Source organism: Rhinichthys klamathensis, unplaced genomic scaffold (genome assembly GCF_029890125.1).
Source record: "Rhinichthys klamathensis goyatoka isolate OS25496 unplaced genomic scaffold, OSU_Roscu_1.1 h1tg000110l_1, whole genome shotgun sequence".
NCBI classification, from domain to species: Eukaryota; Metazoa; Chordata; class Actinopteri; order Cypriniformes; family Leuciscidae; genus Rhinichthys; species Rhinichthys klamathensis.
The window spans coordinates 3,574,340-3,597,815 of NW_026606648.1; the positions used below are offsets into that span (position 1 = coordinate 3,574,340).

The following is a 23,476-nucleotide window of genomic DNA, read 5'->3' on the forward strand; positions in this document are numbered from 1 at the left end:
ATAACATAATTAAACATGCTGAACTTTGTGCACATCATTTTTAGCCAGTCTGTCATACAAATTATGAATTATGAAATTATGAACACATGCAAAAACAAGAGAGATCCAATGAAATATTAATAACGGATAACTTGCCTAGTAGAATAATACCTGTAGTTTTTGTCAGAGAAATGCCTTCCTCATATATACGTTTACATATAAAAATTTTTTTTTTTTTTTTTTAAATTTTAATAACTTATTTCATATATCTGATGTTGAGGTGAAACCTGACCAATAAATGAGCTTGGCAGATTTTTATTTTTATTTTACCCAATTATATATATAATATATCATAGGTAAAGTCACATGACCACGTGGATGTAAAAATGGTTTATGAATCCTGTCAGAGAGGCCGAAACGAGCATCTTTTACGGAATTATATATATAATATATCATAGACTGTAAAAAAAAAAAAGAAAAAAAAAGAATAAATATATATATATATATATATAACACACACACACACACACACACACACACACACACACACACACACACACACACACACACACACACACACACACACACACACACACACACACACACACACACACACACACACACTTAAATAAAATGATGTGCTGCACAGGCCGACCAGCAGGCGGCGATATGATGTGTGAACACTCCCAGAAGCGACCAGAAGAAGAAAACAGCTTCATATGCATTCTGATGACGTCAGTCACATGACCACGTGGATGTAAAAATGGTTTATGAATCCTGTCAGAGAGGCCGAAACGAGCATCTTTTACCGATTGGACACCTTTAACGTTGAGTTCACACTCAGTGAGATTAACTTTTGGCGATTCGTAGATTGCAAGCATGTCGTGGCTGAGATCAGTGGCGTCTAGTGAGGATGTGTTCGACGAGGATGTGGATGATATCAGTCTGCAGAACAAAGAATGGAAATACAACATGGAAAAACGCGCAAAGGTACGTCAACAGTCATTTATCAACGATGAACCTTTTCACAACATGCTTGTTCTGAAATATTGTATCGGTTTTTTATTCGGGTTTCTTTTTTGTCCCCAACCTAAATGAGTGTTCTCGTCCATGCAATGTAAGAGTTTTTAAAAACACCGGTGAGGTGACACACAAAAGCAACATTCACGATGTGTAGCTAGCTAGTGAAAGCAGCGCAGTCTAGAAACGACTGCCGTGTGGTTTTCTGTCAGGATGGTTTCAGAGATGGTGTTGATGCAGGGAAAGAAGCATCACTACAGGCTGGTTTCAACATGGGATACAGAGAAGGAGCCACTAAAATGACTGTCATCGGTCAGCTCAAAGGAATCATGAGGTAAGCAGGTGCATTTATCTTATTTGTCATAATTTTAGGGCATTTTTAGTAGAAACGCATGCAAAATACTCCCTCCAATGAAAATAAATTATTCTTATAGTTGTCAGTATTTTAGAGGTATTTTGTGGGTAAGTTAAGACCACTTATGGTTCTTAAAAAAAAATGATGCTTTAATGTACAGAGCTGAGTGACTGCTCCATATTTAAAATGGTGTGATCATACTATTAAACTACAGTACTGGCAAACAGAAGGTTCCACTAATGTTAGTGAGTTGTCCCTGGTTGGCAGTGTTTTGGGAACCAATTCCTAACGTTCTAGGTTTGTTTTAGGTTATACTTTGTAACTATAAACTAAAGTTCTCAGGATGTCAATTAAAAGTATGGATGTCATTGCATTAGACAGCAAAACATCAAATTAAGTGAATTTGTATTAACAAAAATAGCTCAAAGATGACAATCATTTGGGTTCTTGTTGGTTGTCAACTCAAGTAGTGTTGTTGTTATTAACTAAAACTATTTGAAATAAAATAGAAATATCACAAAACTAACATAGTAGAAATTGGTTTGCTTTTACCTGTTTATATATTATATTTCAATATAATATTTTTGTATTTCAGTTAGTTGAAATACAAAAATATTATATTGAAATATAATATATAAACCGGTAAAAGCAAACCAATATGACTGAAACATTTAAAAAAGTCAAAAGAACTTAAAAAATATATATAAAATGCTAAATACTGTAATAAGCTGATGCACGATTCTGGGTAAATTGAGAATCACAATTATCTGTTTAAAATGGAGATGACGATTTTTCCACAATTCTGAATAAACAACTAAAAAACATAATTTACTAGAGGTTCTGACAAAATGTTAATTGTTCTAGTTAATTTAAATAATATTTAATTAATTATTTTAAAAATAATTGGTTCAACTGAATGATTCAATGACTCACTCATAAATACTTGTTTCCTTACTGGATGAATCAGCGTTTTTGAATGAATTTCTTGAATGATTCAATTACAAAAACACTTTTTAACAGTCACTTGTTGCCACCTACTTGTGTAACAATGTAATTGTCTTTATTTGAAGCATCAAGTTACTTTCAAAAGATGAAAACATTTTTTTTACTTTATTTTGATCGCTATCATAGACATCAATGTTTATATCCGGAATATATCGGATAATTTCTTGAATTATTGTAACAGAAATAATGATAATACGATGTTGGTGAAGCTGTTTGAGAAGCTGTTTCATACCTATACATGACAACTGCTCTCTCTGGATCAGCGGCAGCGCAAGCGTAGATTTGAACGTTCGCTGTGATCGTACTTGCCAAAGGTCACAACTGTGACGAGATCTGTCGTGTCGACAGCTCAGACCATTATGACTTGCCAAAGGTTTAATAGACAGGAATTAATGTCATTCAGATAGTGTGGGTGCTTGAAATCATTCTTTTACCGATTAATCATGCAGCTTAAATAAATTATACTAAAATAACATAAGTTTACACCTTGTTTACTCTGCTAGGACACCCGTGTGAGCTTGAGAAGAAGTGTCATGAAACATTCACTCATATTAAAGAGACCATGCAGTAAATTAACTATATATATAAAATCATCTCTTTTTAGGCCTCTATACCTGAATCAAAATCCTAAATCGGTGGTCTGTGGTTTTTGACCATGTCTTCTTTCACAGTGCGGTGCGGTGCTGGTGTCAGGTTCATCTCCCTGGAAGCCCAGCTTTAGCGTCCGTCACCGATCTGCTCCAGAGATTGGAGACGCATGAGGACGGGCTGGTGGAGGCCATGAGAAAAGCCCAGCAGAAGCCTCTGCCTAGTGTGACCGAAGTGGTGGATGACATGGAGGACCTAAATGTTGAGCAAAGGGACCAGGATGAAGAATCTAGATGCTCAAACAATGCAGACTGTTGTGGGAGAGATGGAACAAACAATGCCTGCTGTGGCAATACCGTGAGTGAAGATTCACCAAGAATTCTTTCCCATGGTTCTTTCTCTACAAGACAGCTGCTGAAGTGCTGCTTGGACCTGGTAATAGAACTGGGGCTTCCTGAAGAACTAAAACTTCACATTCAGCAGCTCGTAGACACTTGAAGTGGATCCTGGGTGTTTGTGGCGAACACTGCAGCAGACCGTCTGAATAACATCCTGTGTGGGCAGGAAACAAGCGCAATTCTGGAAAGAAAATAGCTTGTACATTAGTTGACTCAAATTAATAGTGTACTTGAGGGAGTTTTTATTTAAGTGCTGTGATTCTATTAAACTGCATTTTTGCTGGATTAGTAGCACAAAAACACTACTTTTATTACCCACGGTTCTATATATATGACAATTTTCACATATAATATGGCTAACACATTTTATAATGATATACATTACCGTTACTGTATATTGATTTGTGTGATTAACACTGTACTTAGTGAGCTGCAACCTAATTTAATGAGTTGCACATTTACCACCAAATAAAAGTTATTTATCTAATCAAGTGGTTATGTAATTTATTTATCTGGAGTTAATATGTGCCATTTAGTTAAATATTATCTATTTATGTAATCATAACGGAGCTGTAACTTAAGCTTGGAGCATGGGTTGGATAGTAACTAAGTAGGCACAGTTTCTAATGCGTGTTGTTTTTGTAGTGTTTCATCTCTGGAAATATCAGCAGAATTATGAATAAACCAACAGTTATGTTTCGTGATGCAACTTTTTGAATTTTAATCAATCAAAAAGTGGACTGCCTTTGTGAAAAAGAAGTGTGCTTAATTTTATTGAATGTGCACTTCAAAAGTGTATATATTTTTTAAACTTGCAGATAATTTGAATGAAATGAAATATTGAATGAAATAAAAGGAATGAATTAAATGTACTTAAAGAGTGCACTTTTATGACTGTTTCATAAGTACACTTTTGAAAAGAAATAATGTCAAATTAAGGTTTACTTTAAAGTACATTTTAAAGCATTGTTTTAATAATCTTTTTGTATTTTTCTTTAAAGAGGTACAACTATTTTGATGTGTTATGTGACCTGAAGCACAGGTAATGTACTTGATATTATTTCTGACTAGTGTGTTATTAAATTTAAGGTCAATATTTTTAAATGTATTAAATTACTTAATCATTATAAATATGTGAAATTACATTACTTTTTTGTTTACCAAAAATGCTTGTCAGTATATTCAGTAGAATTTAACCATATTTAAAAGACAAAAGAAGTAATTATGAAATTACATATAGGCCTGGTTTCCCACAGGATTAGGCCTTTGTTCAATTAGGACATTTAAGGAGCTTTTATAAACATTACTGGTGTTCATCTTGAGACAAAACAATGGCACAGACATATTTTAAGATATGCCAGTGCAAGTTTCTTAAAGTTAAAACATGAATTTTAGTCTGAGTAGGCTTAAACCTTGTCTGTGAAACTGGGGAATAAAGATGTTTCAGTCCTACTTAGGTGGGTCAACAAAAAAAAAACCCGTTTAGGTTCAACTAATTGCATTTAAATATAAATATTAACCTCGGCATTTTCATTCATTTTCAAATAAAATGCAATTAAGTGTCTGAAAACATTACATTCGGGTTGCACAGTCTGTTCTATAAAAGCACTATTTTAAAGGTATGTTAAAGTGTACTTTTCACAAGGGTGGATAACGCAGCTGCCATCTTAACTTTCCTAGTTTAGACAGACTGAGTTAATAGGTTCAAGATAGTTGTGTACTGTATATGTGCGTCTAATGGATGTGGAGACCTTTGGAATCAGATTGCACTACATTCCTTTAATCTGAGACCATGCTCTGCCCTCTTCAAGAGTTTTAAATGAAGAACAAGAGCGAATAAAACAAATTAAGCAACTCACTGGCTTGACTTTTTCCTGTTGGGGTTAAAAACTAAGTTACTCTGTTAAAAAAAAAACGATATTATCAGCTCGAGAAACCTTAAGTTCACAGGGTTTCCTGTGGTAGTATATATAGACTGAAAGTGAAACTTCAGTCATAAAACACGTCGGGTCTTCCTGGACGCAAAAATGGTTGTCTTGGCAAGGAAAGGGAGAAATCTTCACAATTAGGTAGGAATTATGACATGTGTGTATTTTAACATTCATGGATAAAGATTTTGTCGATCTAAAGTATCGATTCATCTCTCGAACAGCCACGCGATGATGTTGACAGTTGTTATGGTGGCTCATATTAAATAACACTGAGCTTGGAAATCTCCGTTAAATACATTCGGCTTGCTTAAATAATATTTTAGCCTCTGTTTGTTTGACGTAACGTTACTTTAAATTTACATGTAGGACAGAGTGTTGCAATATTATCTCTGGTAAACAATGTCAACATTCAGAGTGCTGACGCTTGTGCCATGCGCCGCAAAACACCCTCACTCACCATGTCCATGTTGTACAAACAGACTAAAACTCAATGGTACATTATTGTGAAACTGAACATATAATACGAAACTGAGAGTTAACCTTGTGTATTTTAGCTGGTCTTCTGAAAATAGATAGAAGATTGATAGTTTTCTAACTAATTACTGTACATTTAAATTTTGTGTCATTCTGGTACAAGAAGTAACTAATTATGAAATATTTTGTGATATTGTGTATTTTAGCTCTAAGTTTGAATTTTCTCATGCATGGGATATTTTAGTGTATTATCAGTCAAAGATATTAAACAAAGAATGGAAACTACCTAGCAAAAATGTACCTTACTAGGGGTTTTAATTCATTCTGCTGACTCGAATTGAATCTATTCAGCCAAAAGATTTGTTTTTTAGACTAATTTACTGTTTTTTAAGTGACTCAATCTCTCTGTCATTGTCTTTGAATCATTCACTCAGTTGATTTGTTTAAAAGCACAAAGTGCAAAGTACTATTTTTTTTTAACATTACCTCACTAATAATAGTCCACTGAATAAGTAACGAGCGAGAAACGCAGGAATTCATTCGACGCTCACAGTACATGGGTATTTTCTAGTGGCTAGCTGCTCAGTGTGGTTGAACACTCATTATTTAAATGCATTATGGGATTGAGCACTCAGTAGTGTTTCGGACATTACTGTAAATAGCTAGAAAAAAACACATTAACTTAGCATGTTTTCACATGTGATCACATTGATTTCACATGGGAACTGTTTCCAAAACCGCATTTCCTGTGTGCAAAGTACAGTATGTGTTTAACATGTGTCCAGGTGTGTTTTTGCACATGTGAAATTCATGTGGTTTTTCTCACCTCAAATAGTGCACTAAAGGGAGGGATTTCGGACACAGCCAGAGTCAAAGCAAACAAGTGGAGTGTCAACAGTGCCTGTCCACTTTTTCAGCAGTTTTGGTTCTGGAAAGAATTTTTTTTTTTTTTCATAGGGATTTAAAAAAAAAAAATCGTTAAAGAGCTACAGAATTATTGGCACCCTTGGTTAATATGATCAAAGAAGGCCTTGGAAATAAATCTGCATTGTTTATCCTTTTGATCTTTCATTAAAAAAAAAATCACTGCATAGTTACAATATTACAATTTATAAATAAGATCGCATTAATGTAAGATGCTTTCAGAGTCTTATGGTCTTGACTTAGTTTAATTTTTTATGACTGTGATGGTTGCTTAACCATGTTACAGCAGTTTTACAGTAATAACAATAAATGTATTATGGCATTCTTTTGCAGAAAATTTGGTTACCATGGCAAATATGTGAAAATCAAAATCTTCTGAATGTTGACAACTGATTTTCATGCTAAACCTGTATTTTTACTTGAAGAAATGGCATGTTTAACACTCATGTTGGACTTTGTGTTTGTTTTTAATCTGCAGGTTTGAACAGATGACCAGATACTTAGAAGTGCAGTTTACGGTCAGCTCCTGTAGCTGGATTAGTCTTACAGAAATACTTTATTTACAGACACTGCTCAAATGTATTGGTACGAGACATGTAAGATCTTGTCTGGAGAAATAATATTTGTATATGGCTAGCCCTCTGGAAGTGGAAGCTGCTTGCACTTGATAACTGCACATCCTTCAGTCAGAACTTAAACCCAGAAAAGTGGATTTATTGAAAACTATCCCTGTATCCTGTGCCAACATGGGGAACAGTTGGGACTGTTGTGGAAAAAAAAACCCATGTGACCATACAGAGGATGAGACTAAAGGTTTGCTGAACAGCTCTGAATCAAAGACATCAACTAGAGCAGGAACAGATGTCGGCAGTCCAATATCAGATGAGGAGGACAGGTAAAGTACTTTTAACTTGTTGAATTTCTCTTATTTATACATTTTTTGGTGTAACAATCTCCCTTTCTCAAAATCGCCATGAAACGGAAATAGCAATTATCTTTTCTTCCCTATTGTGACCCATTTACGGCTTGAGTAACGGCTTGGGATGCACTGATCATGATTTTTTTATGGCCGATTGAGACGCACCCCAAGGCATTATATGGAGTAAGAGGAAAATAATATGCCATTGAAAGTGTTCTGAAAACAGTCAGTGATACGATATTTATGTTTTTCTTCCAATATTTCGAGCCTTGCAAACAGTGAGCTGTCTGTGCCTGGTACAGTGTTTTCTCTGCTGGTGCGTCTCTATAGTGGTGGCCAAGGTTTCCAGGTCCCAGAAAATTTTCCAGCCAAAACGAATGAAAAGACGACATTTACATGTCAAATGCATACAGTATAATGGTTATGTTCTCATAATATTGATGTCAGTATTGCGACAATTTCTGAATAATTTACATGCGGCTCGCTTTGTTTTTTAACCTTATTTTTCATAGATGGTCTGGAGAGAGCTTCATGTTGTTCATGTTTGAGTGGTACATCAAACTTGTGAATCCTGTTTTTCATGTACATAACATCCACATTTGACTTAAATGCATCAACAGGCATAAAGAAGAAACAAAACCACAACTGGATGAATTGATTGTAACCAAGCAGCCAAATACAGAGGCTCAAATTCCTGAAGCACAGAGCTCTTACTCTACAACAATATCAATGTTACACACCGTCTCTCCTGCTCCTGAACTTAATGACAATGTTTCACCTGAAACTGCTCCAACAGAAGCTATAATCTTAGGTAAAGAAACGCCAAAAACAAAGACTAAATTTACTGAAGAAATCCAAAACATTGCAGCTGAAGTCTCGGACGCACCTCGAGACACAGTTGAAGCACCTGCCGAGACCGTTGCCTCAGTGAAAGGGGAGATAGAGGCTCAGCATGGATCAATTGAAAAGGTAGACGTCGCAGCTGCTCAGATGACAGATGATGCAGGTGCCACCGCAACAAGTTCAGACTCAACAGTCGCACCTGCTGAGGAGACACCTGTTCAGGAGGTAACTGCGCTTACTGAGGTAGAAGCTGAGAAGAACTTCTCCGAGCCAGAGCCAGAGCCAGAAACACATGTGGAGATGATTGCAGATGAGAAGGAAATGATCCAAACCGAGGAACTGCCTCTGAATGACACCTCTGAAGTGACATATGAAAAGGCTGGTCTTAATGACACTGGGGATAATTCACTGATGGACAACAGCAGGACAGAACCTGACACATGTGTTTTAGGTCAGTCTAATGAGTCGGATGTTATTGAGAGAAGCATAGCTGAAGTGACTGCTGAGGAACCCGTCACTGAGCCAACAGCTGAAGTGGAGGAGAAACGTTCAGAGGAGACCCATTCTGAGATGGAAGGACAGAAGCATGAAACATCTGAAGCTTCTCAAACTCAGGAACATTCACAGGAAGTTTCTTCTCCAGGTGTAGATATTACCAATGCACTCTCTCCTGGCACTGAAAATGGTCTCGTGAAGGACTCTGAGAATGAAATAAATGCTGATGTCATTGTTGTGGAAAAGCTGCCTCAAGAAGAAGGCATAGTCCAGAAACCAAGCGAGGAAGCCTTGGAAACTGAGAGTCAAGAGCAACTGCCATCTAAGCCATCTACGCAAACCGACAGGTAATGAAATCATTAAAATTTAAATTAAATTAAATTGGGAAGAAATGTTCCTACGCATCTGGAATTGAATTGTCCATGTTAGGGGTTGGCGATATACTGGTCGACATGATAAACTGCAGAAATCTGACAATCGAAATTACATTGCAGTACTGCAGCCTCATGAAGGTTGATCTTTTGCAAGCGTTTTAAATGTTTTTTTTTTTAATTCAATCAATTTTCAACTGTTGTAAGATGTGAAAGAGAACTGAATTTGGTTCTTGTTTGAATAATCCTATTTTATTATTTAATGTTTACTTGTTTTCAATAAGCCTGAGAATTTTTTTCTTATATTAGTTAGACTAGTATTAGTTTTTGTTGTGATATTGAAATTGTTATCGAGAATTTAAAAAAATTCCTATGTCGTCTTAAATTTTGGGATCTTAACCGTATTTTCATTAAAAATTACTATTTTGTGATATATATATATATATATATAGTAGAATGAATTACTCTATCATGATTTAAGATTTTAGTCTTATCGTCTACCCCAGTTATTTTAGTATCATTGAGATACTATTATAGTTTTTATTAATATTTTGAATTAGTTTTTATTTTTAGATTTATTTTTAATTAAAAAATTTTTTCGGTTATTTTTGTACATCAAGTTAAACAGAAATGTTACCTTGGCAACTAGCTTAAATAAACACTAAAAGTTTAAGTTTTCTATATTTTATTTTATTTCAGTTAATGTTTATTTCATATAAAGTTTTTTATGGTTTTAGTTTCAGTTAACTGTAATAACCCCTGGTATGTGTGGATTCTAACCAGTCTCTCTATTCTATTACAGCACTATTGAGGTGAACAAACCTGAAGTCACAGATGTGATGACAGATCTAGAAAAGAGTGAAAAGGTTGCAGAGCAAGAGCATGAGGCTACAGAACCCACTGAGAATGGCCTGGACTCCACATGTCCCTCAGTGCCATCAAGCCCCATTGAGAAAACCAGAGCCACTGACACAATGAGGTTAGTACTTCCTGTTGTTCAGTTATTACCATTAGGTGGCGCAAAACTCTCATGAGTTCATAAAAATGTTCTGTGAAGTGTAGTTATTAGTTTGCGGTGTAATCACACCAATCATAATAGCAACAATGAATTGACAAAGTTTGTCACACCAAGCTAAACAACTGACAATTTAGTACAAACACTAGGATCAGTGTAGCGATATTGTGTCAACATTACTTGCAGAAATCTAATTTTTGTCTTCTTAAATGAGTCACTGTTTGTTTTAACACCATACATCTGTTATATGCATGGCTTTGTGTTCTTGTGTGCAATAATGTTTATATAATGTTTTAATGTGTTAATAGGCTACATGATGTATCAGGTCTAAGTAGTGTTTATCAGGTGTTTTTACAATTCCTCAAGACAGTTGCTGTCTGAGCAGCATTCCTTTCATTCTTATTTTGAGAACGTTTTTCGTGATTGTAGATTATAGTGACCTTTGACTAAGTTTAAGCCTATGAAATGGCCACATTTAGACAGTTTGAATAGTTCCTGTTTTTTGCTCACTGATTTTGCTCACTTAGGTATATATATATATATAATCAGCACATATTCGAATAATTTCTGAAGAATTGTCAGACTCTGAAAACTGGAGTAATGGCTGCTGAAAATTCATTCTTGCCATCACAGGAATAAATAAAGTTTTAAAATATATTAAAAAGAAAACAGCTTTTTTATATTCTAACAATAATATTTCAGAGTATTACTGTTTTACTGTATCAAATAAATGCAGCCTTGGTAAACATATGAGACTCCTTTCACAAACATTAAAAATAAAATAGACCCCAAACTTTTGAACTGATCTAAACTGATATTTGCAATATTTTGGGTCTTAATGTAGTTTATGGCAATAAAATAGCATAAAATAATAGCAAAAAGTATAATAAAGAAAATGCAATTTAAAATATACGTATTAAAACATGCCTCTAATGTTTTTAAAAAGTATTGAGACACCAAATTGTGTCATCTTTGTCAGAATTGCCTAATAACCACTCAATCATTTCCCGTTTACAGTGATTCTGTTGCTGTAGAAAACACTGAGGCCAAAGGTGAGGTTACTGTGGCGAGCGATGCAAAATTACTGGAGGAAGTTGTAAAAGGTGTTACAGAGACTGGACCTCAACAAACAGAAGAGGACAAGGAAAAACAGGAAGAGGAAGCTAGCGTTGCCCAGGAAAATGAAGGAAAAGAAGACACTTCCGACACCCAAAAAGAAGATATCATTTTTAAATGTAGCACGGTAGAGATACAGCTGATACCTGTAAAAGAGACAGAAGAGAGCGTGGAGGAGGTGCAAGAGCCACTGGATGAGTATGTGTCATTCTTGAATTCAGTCTTTCCAGCAATACCTTTAGTTTGGAAAGCAGATGGTCAGAAAGCATTTGGACATCAGTATCAATTGTTAATTAGACAAATGAATGAAGACTAGAGAATGCAGTATTGTGAGTATAGTCTTGCAACTCCTTGAACCGGAACTCCTGTATGTTTACAATAATGTTTTTTATTTATATTTTCACTAAAATATGAATATATATAAAAAATTGTGAAGAACTGATGCAGACGAACTAAAAAATCAGGACAAAGCTTCTTTAGATCCAGACAGTTAAATTTGCCCTTCAGGATGAATCATTATCTTTTGGATGCGAGTTGTACATGTTGTACTTTAATATAGCTCTTCCAACTAGACTCCTCATGACTGCTTATCATTGTGAATATCATTTGCATGAAAGTTCCTCTTTTTGTTGTAGGAGTGCAAACCTGTATCTGGGAGCAGAGGACATTGAAATGGGAGCCAGCAATAACAAGCCATCCAAACCACTACTAGAGCTCACAAGTATTAAAGATTCATTTGTTTGTCACGTTATATCTCTACTATAGCAATACCAGTGATTATATGCAATTCACCAGCCAATAACATCGCCGTTAAGGAAATGTTTTAGGGACAATCAGATCACTGAAAATGTGATTGGACCCTGTCGTTTTGTTTTTAAAGATACTGGTCCAAAGGTTTTTTGCATCCGTCTTATTGGGTATTTATGCGTTTTTCTTCCTGTCTAGTTCCTGGTGTAGAGACCAGATGTAGCTTAGCACCAGCTGTGGACATACTGGCCTACAGTGAGCAAGAATGGAAGGGGAACACGACCAAAAGCACTCTCATCAGAAAGGTGACCCAACTCAATTTATTTTATTGTTTCTTGTGTATGTGTGTGTGTTGTGTGTGTATGTTGTGCTTAAAGTATACTAAGTTGTGCTTAAAGTGTGTTGTGTGTGTATGTTGTGCTTAAAGTATACTATTTTTTAAATAAATGTAATTTGGTTTGATATTTTGCTGAAGTTAAAAGTAAAAAAGTTCAAATCTTGAGTTTATGCCCTAAGATCAATAAAAACACATAAGAAAAAAATCGGCTTAAAGTGTCCAAATGCTTTTTGGGGCCACTGTACTCTAGTTTGACCTGTCTGTGCTTGTTGTAGAAGTCTGACTTGCATCAGTGTGTTTGTTTCAGGGCTACAGTGAGATGTCCCGTAGCTTCAGCGGTCTGAGGAGAGTCAGAGGAGATAATTACTGTGCTCTCCGTGCCACGCTGTTCCAGGTGCTGGCGACCAGCACAAACATGCCCACCTGGATACAGGACGAAGGCTTTCTATTGGTGAGGAGACCCCTCTAGACCTCAGTCAGGGTAGATGCCATAATACATTTTTCGTTAAAGGGGTAATTCATTGCTAGCAAGATGGGCATTTTATAAAACTTGGCCATCTATGCAGTAGAAGATGATTTTCTTTCTTCTTTAAATCGTTGCTACATGACTATGGGTGTGGGCTTGATCTGACTGTCTATTGGCAGGAATACAAAAATGCAAAAGTACAATCTGTATTTTAAAACTAACAAAAGCCACATCATCAACTAACACATCATCTGTCAGACTTTTGCTGACAAATAAACCGGGACATGTGGGTGCATGTAACATGGAGAAAGAGTAAACATTGTTCATTATATTTACTACCAACATGATTGGTTGAAAATCAGCCAACTTTCCTTTTAACTAAAAGCATGATTTACATTTTCATTTGTTTCAGATTACATATGGCCTCTAGGGTTTATAAGATAACACTGTGGCTTTCTAGCTCATATTAACAGCTGCTGGTTATTCTCACAGTTGCCAGAGATGATTGAAGCTCGGGAGCATTTGATTGGTGGATGGGTGTTTCCCCCAGAATGCAAGTGGGCAAGTGAGGAGGAGGACTCTGTGGAGAGACTGAAATACTATTTGGATCTCCTTAAGAAAAAGGTGAATCTCTATATAGTATATGTAACCTACATGTATACATGTGAAAAGTAAAGTACACCCTTTTGAATCTCTATGGCAGGGGTGCCCAACCCTGCTCCTGCCGATCGACTGTCCTGCACAGTTTATCTCCAACCCTAATTAAACACACCTGCCTTTAATTTTCAAGTGAGCCTGAAGACCTTAATTGGTTGCTTCAGATCCTGAAGACCTTAATTGGTTGCTTCAGGTGTGTTTGATTAGGGTTGGAGATGAACTGTGCAGGACAGTCGATCGGCAGGAGCAGGGTTGGGCACACCTGCTCTATGGTTTTATGTATTTGGCATAATTAAAAAAACAAAAACATCTGGTCCCTGGCAAGTCTTAAAAGTAGGTAAATACAATCTCAGATGAACAACAACACATGACATATTACACTGTTTCATGGTTTATTTAACAAAAACTAGGCCAAAATGGAGAAGCCATATGTGACAAACTAAGTGCACCCTTCACTGCTTCCATAGGATTTAAGAGGGTAAGTAGCAGTCAGGCGCTGCTAATCAAATGTCTTTGGCTGGGTTTACACTTGGCATTAACATGCGATCACCCTGATCCAATCAAGCAGATCGGATCATTAGCCAATCAGCGTTTACATTTGTTCACATTAAGTAGCCTCTGTATCTGGATAACCGATCGGATTTCTGTTTCCTCCATAATATTTAAATTAGGTCTGTGGCACGACACCAGATTAAGAGTAAAGATGATACAAATTAAACAATGTCCCAATTGCTTTCACTCACTCACTTTACTTTCCTATGCAATCTCCAGTCTTAGATCAAATCCAGTTTTTTGAATGAAGGAATACTTCCAGAGTTGATCATACAAAGATAACTGGGTTGATCATGTTAAACAGGTCACATCATCGATCATCAGGGTTTAAGGTTATAGCCAGCAATGACTATATTGACAGAAATGGAAGATTAATAAACATGCTGAAACAATAAAAACATTCAGCATTTAAAACATTAAAAAATAAAAAGTGTATTCCGATTATTCCTCTGCAAAGCAGCGTGCAGCTCTTCATTAAGATCTCATGACTGACCGTGATTGTACAGGCGATTGCCTCGTTCAGATAATGTTGCACAGTTAAAATGAAAAATGACACCGTATCATGTAAGTCTAAATAAACTGTTTTAAAGATTGATGTTTATTGTAAGGTTCAAATAAGTTTAATTTCTTGTCTAAACTGCGTCTGACCATTATTTTCTGACAGCCATGCGGGGAGACTGGGCAGGGATTTATATGACGTCGCCCTCTGAATGTAGATACGATGGCTGGATTGCGTTTACATTACACTGAGATCCGATCACAATGCGTCCTCGACTACCTCTGGACCATGACACGCTGATCGGATAACATTCCGATCAGAAACGCGTTTACTCTTGTCATTTCAATGTGTATGTGGACAACATCCGGATACAGGTCGCATGTTAATGCCAAGTGTAAACACAGCCTTTGATTAACTGATCATTAGCAATTGTGACCATCTGATTGATTCACCCCAAGGTCAAACCGTGAACTGCTTAGGGAAACTGCAAAATACCCCAGAGCTACATCTCAGACTCTACAGGCCTCAGTTAACATGTTAATGGAAGTACAGTTAGAAGCAGACTGGACAAGTATGGATTGTTTGGAAGGGTTGCCAGATGAAAGCCTCTTCTCTCTAAAAAGAGCACGGCAGCACGGCTTTGGTTTGCAAAGTTGCATCTGAACAAACCTCAAGACTTCTGGAACAATGTCCTTTGGGCAGACGAGACCAAAGTGGAGATGTTTGGCCATAATACACAGCGCCACATTTGGTGAAAACTAAACATAGCATATAAGCACACCTCATAACAACTGTCAAGCATGGTGATGGAGGGGTGATGATTTGGGCTCATATACATGAACATCTAACGTGACCAAGCCAGCGTAGATGTCTCTGGTGAGCAAGGCAAACATACTAGGCATCTCCGCCTGTGCGAGAATATTTTTGTTTGGAACGTGGTCCAGTCAGGAGATTCCCAAAATCCTACTTAGATTGCGTAGCGTAGATGGAAGACATTGATTCTGCGTTCTTAGTGGGAATATAGGGTCCATGTTTTGCTGGTGTAGAGCAGTGTGTCGAGTACATAGGCTTGGTACACCTTTATACTGTCTTATTATACTTTATTATACCTTATACTTATATATATATATATAACTATATAACTATAACTGATTAATTGCACCGAACATTAAAGTTTGTATTATATTTTTAAATGACAAATTAATGTTGAAACAACATGAAGACAGTAGCCTATATTTTAAATATTGTCTTTTTATGAAAGAAGGCCAGTATCACCGATACCAATACTGCTACTTATGTCTTTATGATGTCTTTATTTTAGCTGTTAATTATAGTCATTGACAGTATAATTGTAAGCTGGCAATTTTAACATTTATTAGGCTTTAAAAAATATAACAACTTTTAATTTAAGTGAACTTAAAACAATCTTCATATAACCCATTATAATAAATGTCACATTTACATGTGCCCTTCAATATATCAGGGCTCAATTTTTGTTTCTATTGGCCCAGTCTGACCGGTTCAGATTATTACTTGCCCTGTCAAAATGCACAAAAGGTTAGTTTTTGTTGTTTTTGTAAACCTTGTAAACAGTGTTTTAAGACCTGTAGATCTAACAGGTAGGATCTATACAGAAATTGAATTAAGTTATTAAACACTTTAACAGTCTTCACTGCATAGAAAAGAGCACAGTGATTTTCTCTTTTTATTTTGTTCTTTGATTATCTTTAATGACAGTAGCAGCTTTATAAGGCTCCTGTCACTTTAAGACCTGCCACACATCCCATTTACTCACAACTTCAACATTCATTTAAGACTTCATTTAACTCATTTAAGACTGCGCTTGTGAGGATACTAGACGAAACAGGCATTTTGGCATAATTTTTTATGTTTTTGTCTGTTCAATCGCTGTCTGAAGTGGCTTTCTGTGCGCACGAGTCGTGTGTGTGTGACACAGACAGGAGATTCACAAATGCGTGCCAGTACAGAACTGCATTCTACTCTGTCTTGTCGTGTATATATATATATATAAGATATATACTGTATATTATAGTGTTTGTATATATACTACTGTTCAAAGGTTTTAGATCTGAAATATTTTTTTATGTTTTTCAAAGAAGTCTCTTCTGCTCACCAAGACTGCATTTATTTAATCCAAAATATAGACTGTAATATTGTGAAATATTTTAAAATTTTAAACAACTGTTTTCTTTTTTATATATATATTTTTAAAATGCAATATGGCAAAGCTGAATTTTCATCATGGAGTACTTGATTCTCGCAGCCTTCAGAAATTCAGTTTCTGAAGCGCCTTGTGTAGTTAATCAGATAAAAACATCGTAATAACTTCTGTGTTTTCATGTATTCGTGTCTGTCTTTGTTGTTTATTCAGTGGCAAGCAGCAGCGGCCTGTGAGAGCCCAGAGGAGAAGCAGAATCTGTGTGAGCGTGTGTTTCAGGGTGGAGAAGAGGAGTATGGTCTTCTAGAAGCACTCAAGTTTCTGATGCTGGCCAAAGCCATTGAGCTTCATCACAACATGGTGGCAGATCAAGAAGTGCCTGTGTTCTGCTGGCTTCTTTTTGCCCGCGACACATCAGAAAACCCAAAAACCCTCCTGGCCAATCACCTGAGCCAGATCGGCTTCAGTGGAGGGGTAGAACAGGCAAGTACGGTGACACTGACAAACTTACTTGCAGCTCTGTCTCTCTTTAATCTGGCAAAAAAAAGTTAAATGTGTTTGCTTTGTGTGTTGTAGGTAGAGATGTTTCTATTGGGCTATGCCTTAAAACACACCATTCAAGCCTTCCGTCTGTACATGACAGACACAGAGGAGTTTGTGTCACATTACCCAGATGACCACAAGCAGGAGTGGCCCTGCGTGTGTATCGTCACAGAGGACGATCGCCATTACAACGTCCCTGTCAGGAGGATCGTTCAACACCAGCACGGAGAAGACATCACGATGACCTAACAACAGAGACTTCACAGAACAAATCTGATCTACAAAGTGACATGATGTTTTGTTTCTGATATGACCCGTTGGTCATCCGATGAATGAGAAGATGAAGGGAATTTACAGCAATCTACCGAGATCAAATTGCAAGCAGAAGTGCTCAGGTTCCCCCGCCCCCCCAAAATGAATCACAGAATGAACATGTCTGTCAGGAAATGCTGTGATGACTAACATTGATTCAGAAAGGAAAAGAAAAACCTTACTGCCTTTTTACTTTAAGCGTGATATTTGTTTGTATTATGCACTGTTGGAAATGGTGTTGATTTACATTGTCAATGTTTTAAAAAAAAAATACTAAAGAGTTTACAACAATAATTTTAGAGAATTTTAATTCAAAAGAATGTATTGTGGGTATAGTAAGGGAACTGAGGTAATGGTCTTACTGTAAGTTCTTAATTTATATTGTTAGAGACTGTCCTTTTTAACATTTCATTGCTAGGTATATATATGGACTCATTGTGACAGTAGAAGTTTCCCATACTGGTTTTGATTTTTACTGCCATGACTGTTTTTTGAACTGTTTAATTGAGGTTCTACACAAAATATTGCCAGTTTTCAAATTAGAGCACTTTGACTCTAAATTAATTATTTTGGTTGCCATCATGTTATGTTTACATGTTCTTAACAGACTCTGAAAGCAACAAAAACGTGCATAAATCACGTTAACAGGCAGCTGGTGAAACGGATGCCAAGAAGAGTTCAAGATAACTTAATATTTAGCTTGTTGTGGAGTTAAGCAAAAACTACTTGCACTTTTATTTCTTTTTCCCCGTTCATCTGCATTTTTGTATTTATCACTGAAGATTAACACTGAATAACTTAATTGCCAAATATACAAAAAGTTATACAGTATTGGTTGTAAAAAGCAAATTTTTTCAAGAACTGGAAGGCAAGATCATTTGAGGAAATATGAATAAAATACTCTATGACTCACTTCAGCCTCTCACTTTAATATGCACAAAACAGATGCAAAACAGAAATGCAAAAAAAGGACAGCTTTAGCCCAACATTTGTTTAATAAACAATGCATTCATAAGGTGCTTACGTAGTTTATTTGTATGTGCCGACATATGATCTGTCATTCAGTTAGGCCACAAGCACTGAGTAACAAGAGGCAAGTAAAGCAGGCCCTAAAAACTCAAAAAATGACATTCCATTTAATATTTTAACAAAAGAGGTATTGAAAGAAAAGTGTATAGTTCATTTCTAAGATCTGGAAAACGAAATAAAATGGATTCTATAATGTGGTCCCAGCACAAAATACTGGATCAGATGACTTGATCAGAAATTATGTTCATGCGTTCATAAAAACTCATAAATAGTCTACTGTACTTCAGTACTGTATTATAACTCCATAGTGGCATTTGCAAAGTATACAACATTTGTGCATTGAATACAAAAATAAATCAATTGAAATATACTATCAAATCTAGTCTGTGCCACAAGTCAGTAAAATATATTCCTTCTAAGCAATTTATAATACACAAAGTGTAACTATTCATTGTGCGTCTCAATGCAAGAGGAAAACGGTATGTCTCAGGGTCAAAGTTCAGCAGATAACAGTTCTGTCATTAAAACATCTTTCAAGCCTGTTTTTGATGCACTCTTTCTCTATTTCCCCCCCAAAAAAAAACGTTCACAGGCTGCAGAACAGAAACTCTGGAAGACGTCTGTAAAAATGCCTCAGTTTAAAAAGTGCGGGAGTGCATTTGATGTAGACATGCAAATCTGCTCATTCTACCCCGTACAATCTCACCGTTGCACTGGGGTAATGCAGAGATTGTAGACCTGTAGAAACATTAGTTCTATAGAATAAAGTCCACTCCAAGTTAACACTTATCCAAAAGACACTGCACTGCTGCAGAGATCCACCTCTTCACCATCTCCAAATGAAAGAAAAAACATGTATACAGTATTCTTCCCTTGCTTTTTCTTTCCATGCTTTGATTCACTCATCTTCTCTTTCCGTCAGCACATTCTCAGCCTCCTCAATGACGTCTAACTGTGTCCTGGAAGTGATTTCAGTCATCGGGGAAGAGTTATTCTCCTCCACAACCGTTTCTGCTTCTGGGGTTTTCTTCTGACAACACAAATTGACAATAATAAATACTGCAGAATAGATACTGAACACGAGTATGTTAAAAGTCTAGGACCATTGAGACGATAATACTCCTGATTTGCATTAAACGGACTCCATGAACAACTGCTTTCAGGTGTCGTGTATGAAAACTGACAAAATTAAGCTTTTTTTAAATTAAAATATACATTATATATATATACAAATATATTATAACATTATACACAATGCTAAGTAAGTTACTCTAAAAAAAGTAATTCATTACTGGGTACTAATTACATCTTCTATCGTGTAATTAGATTACTGTACGAATTATTCTCTCTAAAAAGTATTGCATTACTTATTACTTTCTAAATCCCTTATCAACTTCTCCCAGTCGAGCAATACAAGGATAGACATGAAACTGCTCTTTTAATTCTTTCAAATAAATAATTCTTGAACTGACCAAAGTATTTAAAGGGAGAAGGTTACATTAAAAACACACATTTTTTTTGTTAAATCCAGTATTGTTTTATATAGAATTGTTCTATCTTTTATACAGTATTTAATGCAACTACATCAGAAGTAACTACTTAAATAACAGAAAAATGTTAATCAAATTGAATCCCCCAGTAAACACTGTGATACTTTCAAAACATTTCTTTTTTTTTCACAGCAACAGCTCAACCAATGGTGTGAGATTAGGGCTGGGCAACTTGTTTTTCTGACCAATGACAGAAGAGGAAGTGTTCTGGAACCTGTTTGAAAATAATCATTATTTTCTGCATGTTTGTGACTCTAGTAGCACAGAAATTATACAGTTCCCTTTTAACCGGTTATTGTATCTAACTTCACATATCCACCTTATTTTTAGCGTAAGAGCAGGTTGACAAATTGTAATCTGAATGTGCAAGGCTTCCGGTGTCAGTTGCTTCTAGTTATTTTAGCTGTACAAAACCAGTCCATTACTGCACTTTGTTATTCTTGTAGTTATTTATCTATAGTGCCTAATAATTTGTAAGTCTCACAACTGAGCTGGATAACGGCAGTATTGTCTTCTGTAGAGCTGCTTCATAGCTAAATCGAATTCATTTTAAAATTGATTAACTTTACACAGTTATTGAACTGAACTTAATCAACACTGAACTGATTTGAGCTGAATATTTGAAGAAGTGATTCTGTTATTTTCCTGTTTATTACTGTGATACTGCTTTGAAACAACCTGTATTGTATCACTTCTGCTTTGAAAATAAGGTAGTACACCAGCTTTAATATTTCTGCAGAACTGTTGACTTTCACAGTCTGATGGCTCCTCACCTGTTTTCGGTATACATAACAGGCAGCCACTGCAACCATGGTGGATTCTCCCACAAATCCTGCTAATAAAGACCCCACTCCCAGTGTGGCACCATGCACCCTGCAACAAACAACATTAGCATGACAAATGTGGTTTCAATACAGTACCCGCAGAACACATTTACAATTTAATGCTTTACAGTTGCAGCACAATGTTGCTCTAATCAACAAACCATAAAGTCCCCCTGTAGTCAATAATTTTATCCCTTAAAACTAATCTTTGATCACCAAAATGACATATGAATAAAAAATGTTCAAAGGAAAAAACTTTTTTTTAAATGTCTTAAAATAGCTTGAATGTAACTCTACACCCTTGCTTCATGTAGTACATGTGGAACCATGAATGAGCAAATTAGCCCCGCCTCCACTCACTCACTTACTCAAACCAGCTCAGAATACCTGATCCACTCGGTCACCTTAACGCTGCACAATGGCAAGTGGAAATACTGGTTTAATTCAGCCATATATGTTTCAACCAGAAACTGATTCAGAAGAAGTGGAAGAGTGAATCATACAGCCTCGTGATCGTATACAAGCCGATGTATCAGAATGTAATGAGTTTTATGCATCGCTCTCTACTACGTCGGATACATAACGATAATTTTAAAAAGTAATAATAATATATATATTGCTACACAAACCATGTTCCCATTCGCCATCTCGGAGTCAGACAGCTGCCTTCTAAAAATCAGTATCCTTAGAAACGCTTTGAACATAATAGAACGTCAGTGGAAAAAGGCATTTCGTTCATCGTAATATACATCATATATATATTTCACCCGGTATATTGCTAAATGTACCCGATTTTTCATATCAACAGAAAAATATACCGGAATAACCTGGTTTCTCTTGAGACTCCCCTGCTTCGCAGCATAGTTAATGATATGCTAAACCCCGCCCCCCTCGTGACATAATTGGTTACAAGATAGTTTGTGACGCAAGGAACACCAGCATTTTCTTTTTTTTTTCTTTTTTTTTTTAAACTGTTTATTTTCACTTTTTTTTCCCCTCTTACCAAAAAATAAAAATAAATTAAAAAATAAAAAATAATAATAAATAAATAGATAAATAATAATAATAATAAAAGATATAAATAATAATAATAATAAATAATAATAATAATAACAAATAAATAATTATTACATGTCTGCTATGTCTATGTCCAGCATTTTCAAACCACATTTTTGAGACTGTCTTTTTTCACTGCAGTTTTAATGAGAAAATGGTGTTGACTTATGAATTTGCACATGGTTTGTCTTAAAGGTTCACCCAAAAATGAAAATTCTGTCAGTAATTACTCAACCTCATGTTGTTCCAACCCCGTAAGACTTTCGTTCATCTTCAGAACACAAATTAAGATATTTTTAATTAAATCTGAGAGCTGTCTCACTCCATAGGTTTCTATGCAATTGAAACCTGCCGGCCCAGAAAGTAAATAAAAACATCATAAAATAGTCCAAGTGACTACAGTGGCTCAACCATAAGTTTATCAAGCGACGACAATACTTTTTGTGTGCAAAAAAACACAGAAGAAAACGAATAGTTGAATAAAGTCGTTATTTTTATGTGGGCCTCAGAGTGAGTTCACGTAGTGTAACAGCGCAACGCTACGTCAGAACGTAGGTTCACTATTGGCCGACGCTGGTCATGAGTATGATTCTAGCCAATAGTGAGCCTTGGACTATTTTAACAATGTTTTTATTTACTTTCTGGGCCGCCAGGTTTCAATTACATTGAGAGCTGTTTCACTCCTCCATAGGCTTCTGATTTAATCAAAAATATCTTAATTTGTGTTCCGAAGAAAGTCTTACGGGGTTGGAACAACATGAGGGTGAGTAATTAGTGACAGAATTTTCATTTTCGGGTGAAATAACCCTTTAAAGCACATTAAAAACACCACACAGACAAAAGCAACATTAAAAACTTGATTTTCACTACAGGTGGTCTTTAAAGAACAATTTTCTGAGTTAATTTTAAATGTTGCTGCAGCAGTCTGCATAAGCTCTAGAGCAGAGTCATAATTAATTCACAAAATGCAGACAGGGATTTGAATTGAATTTTTAGTGGGTCTAAAAATAAACCAGAGGCAGCATGACAGCTAATTACTTCACAGATTGCATACTGAGCAGAAGCACATTCCCATGATATTTAAATGAGGATAATTTAGCATATTCCTACTGTATACCAACCCCATGTACGGCAGCACCAGAAGACTGGAAATGAGCACAATGATGCGCAGAACTGAACTAGGTGCCAGGACGAAAGTTTTCTTCAACGTCATTAACCAGCCTGTTAGATGAGCTCGAACCATAACTGTACACACAGTCACAAGGTCACATAGATGTAAGGCACTGCAAATG

General features: G+C 36.0%; 2 protein-coding genes across 4 annotated transcripts in view; one reads left to right on the forward strand and one right to left on the reverse strand.

Moving 5' to 3' along the window:
* Positions 1-834: 834 nt before the first annotated feature.
* LOC130087714 (fibrous sheath CABYR-binding protein) lies at positions 835-18,637 on the forward strand. Of its 2 annotated transcripts, none has more exons than XM_056254187.1 (11): positions 835-969; positions 7,153-7,569; positions 8,214-9,278; positions 10,105-10,281; positions 11,335-11,631; positions 12,069-12,154; positions 12,379-12,485; positions 12,825-12,968; positions 13,476-13,607; positions 17,084-17,357; positions 17,451-18,637. In XM_056254187.1, the coding sequence occupies exons 2-11, from the start codon at positions 7,421-7,423 to the stop codon at positions 17,660-17,662; spliced, it is 2,643 nt and encodes an 880-aa protein (XP_056110162.1). In that variant the 5' UTR covers positions 835-969; positions 7,153-7,420; the 3' UTR covers positions 17,663-18,637. The 2 variants fall into 2 exon arrangements, with proteins under 2 accessions (XP_056110162.1, XP_056110161.1); XM_056254186.1 differs by lacking the exon at positions 835-969 and adding an exon at positions 5,305-5,414.
* Positions 18,638-19,543: 906 nt separating this feature from the next.
* The window catches only part of ankha (ANKH inorganic pyrophosphate transport regulator a), a 36,666-nt gene continuing 32,733 nt past the window's right edge, over positions 19,544-23,476 (reverse strand). Inside the window, exons 10-12 of one of the 2 annotated variants that reach the window (XM_056254192.1) lie at positions 23,306-23,429; positions 21,078-21,177; positions 19,544-19,784 (exon numbers count right to left, since the gene is read on the reverse strand). In XM_056254192.1, the coding sequence (XP_056110167.1) occupies positions 19,653-19,784; positions 21,078-21,177; positions 23,306-23,429 (356 nt within the window). In that variant the 3' untranslated portion in view covers positions 19,544-19,652. The remainder of the gene's footprint in view (positions 19,785-21,077; positions 21,178-23,305; positions 23,430-23,476) is intronic. The other variant, XM_056254193.1, reaches the window with a different exon arrangement.

Coding starts and splice junctions, on each gene's coding strand:
- LOC130087714 (XM_056254187.1), top strand. CDS start 7,421: ATGGGGAACAGTTGGGACTGTTGTGGAAAAAAAAACCCATGTGACCAT. Junction 9,279..10,104: donor CCATCTACGCAAACCGACAG/GTAATGAAATCA, acceptor ATTCTATTACAG/CACTATTGAGGTGAACAAAC. Junction 17,358..17,450: donor TGGAGGGGTAGAACAGGCAA/GTACGGTGACAC, acceptor TGTTGTAGGTAG/AGATGTTTCTATTGGGCTAT.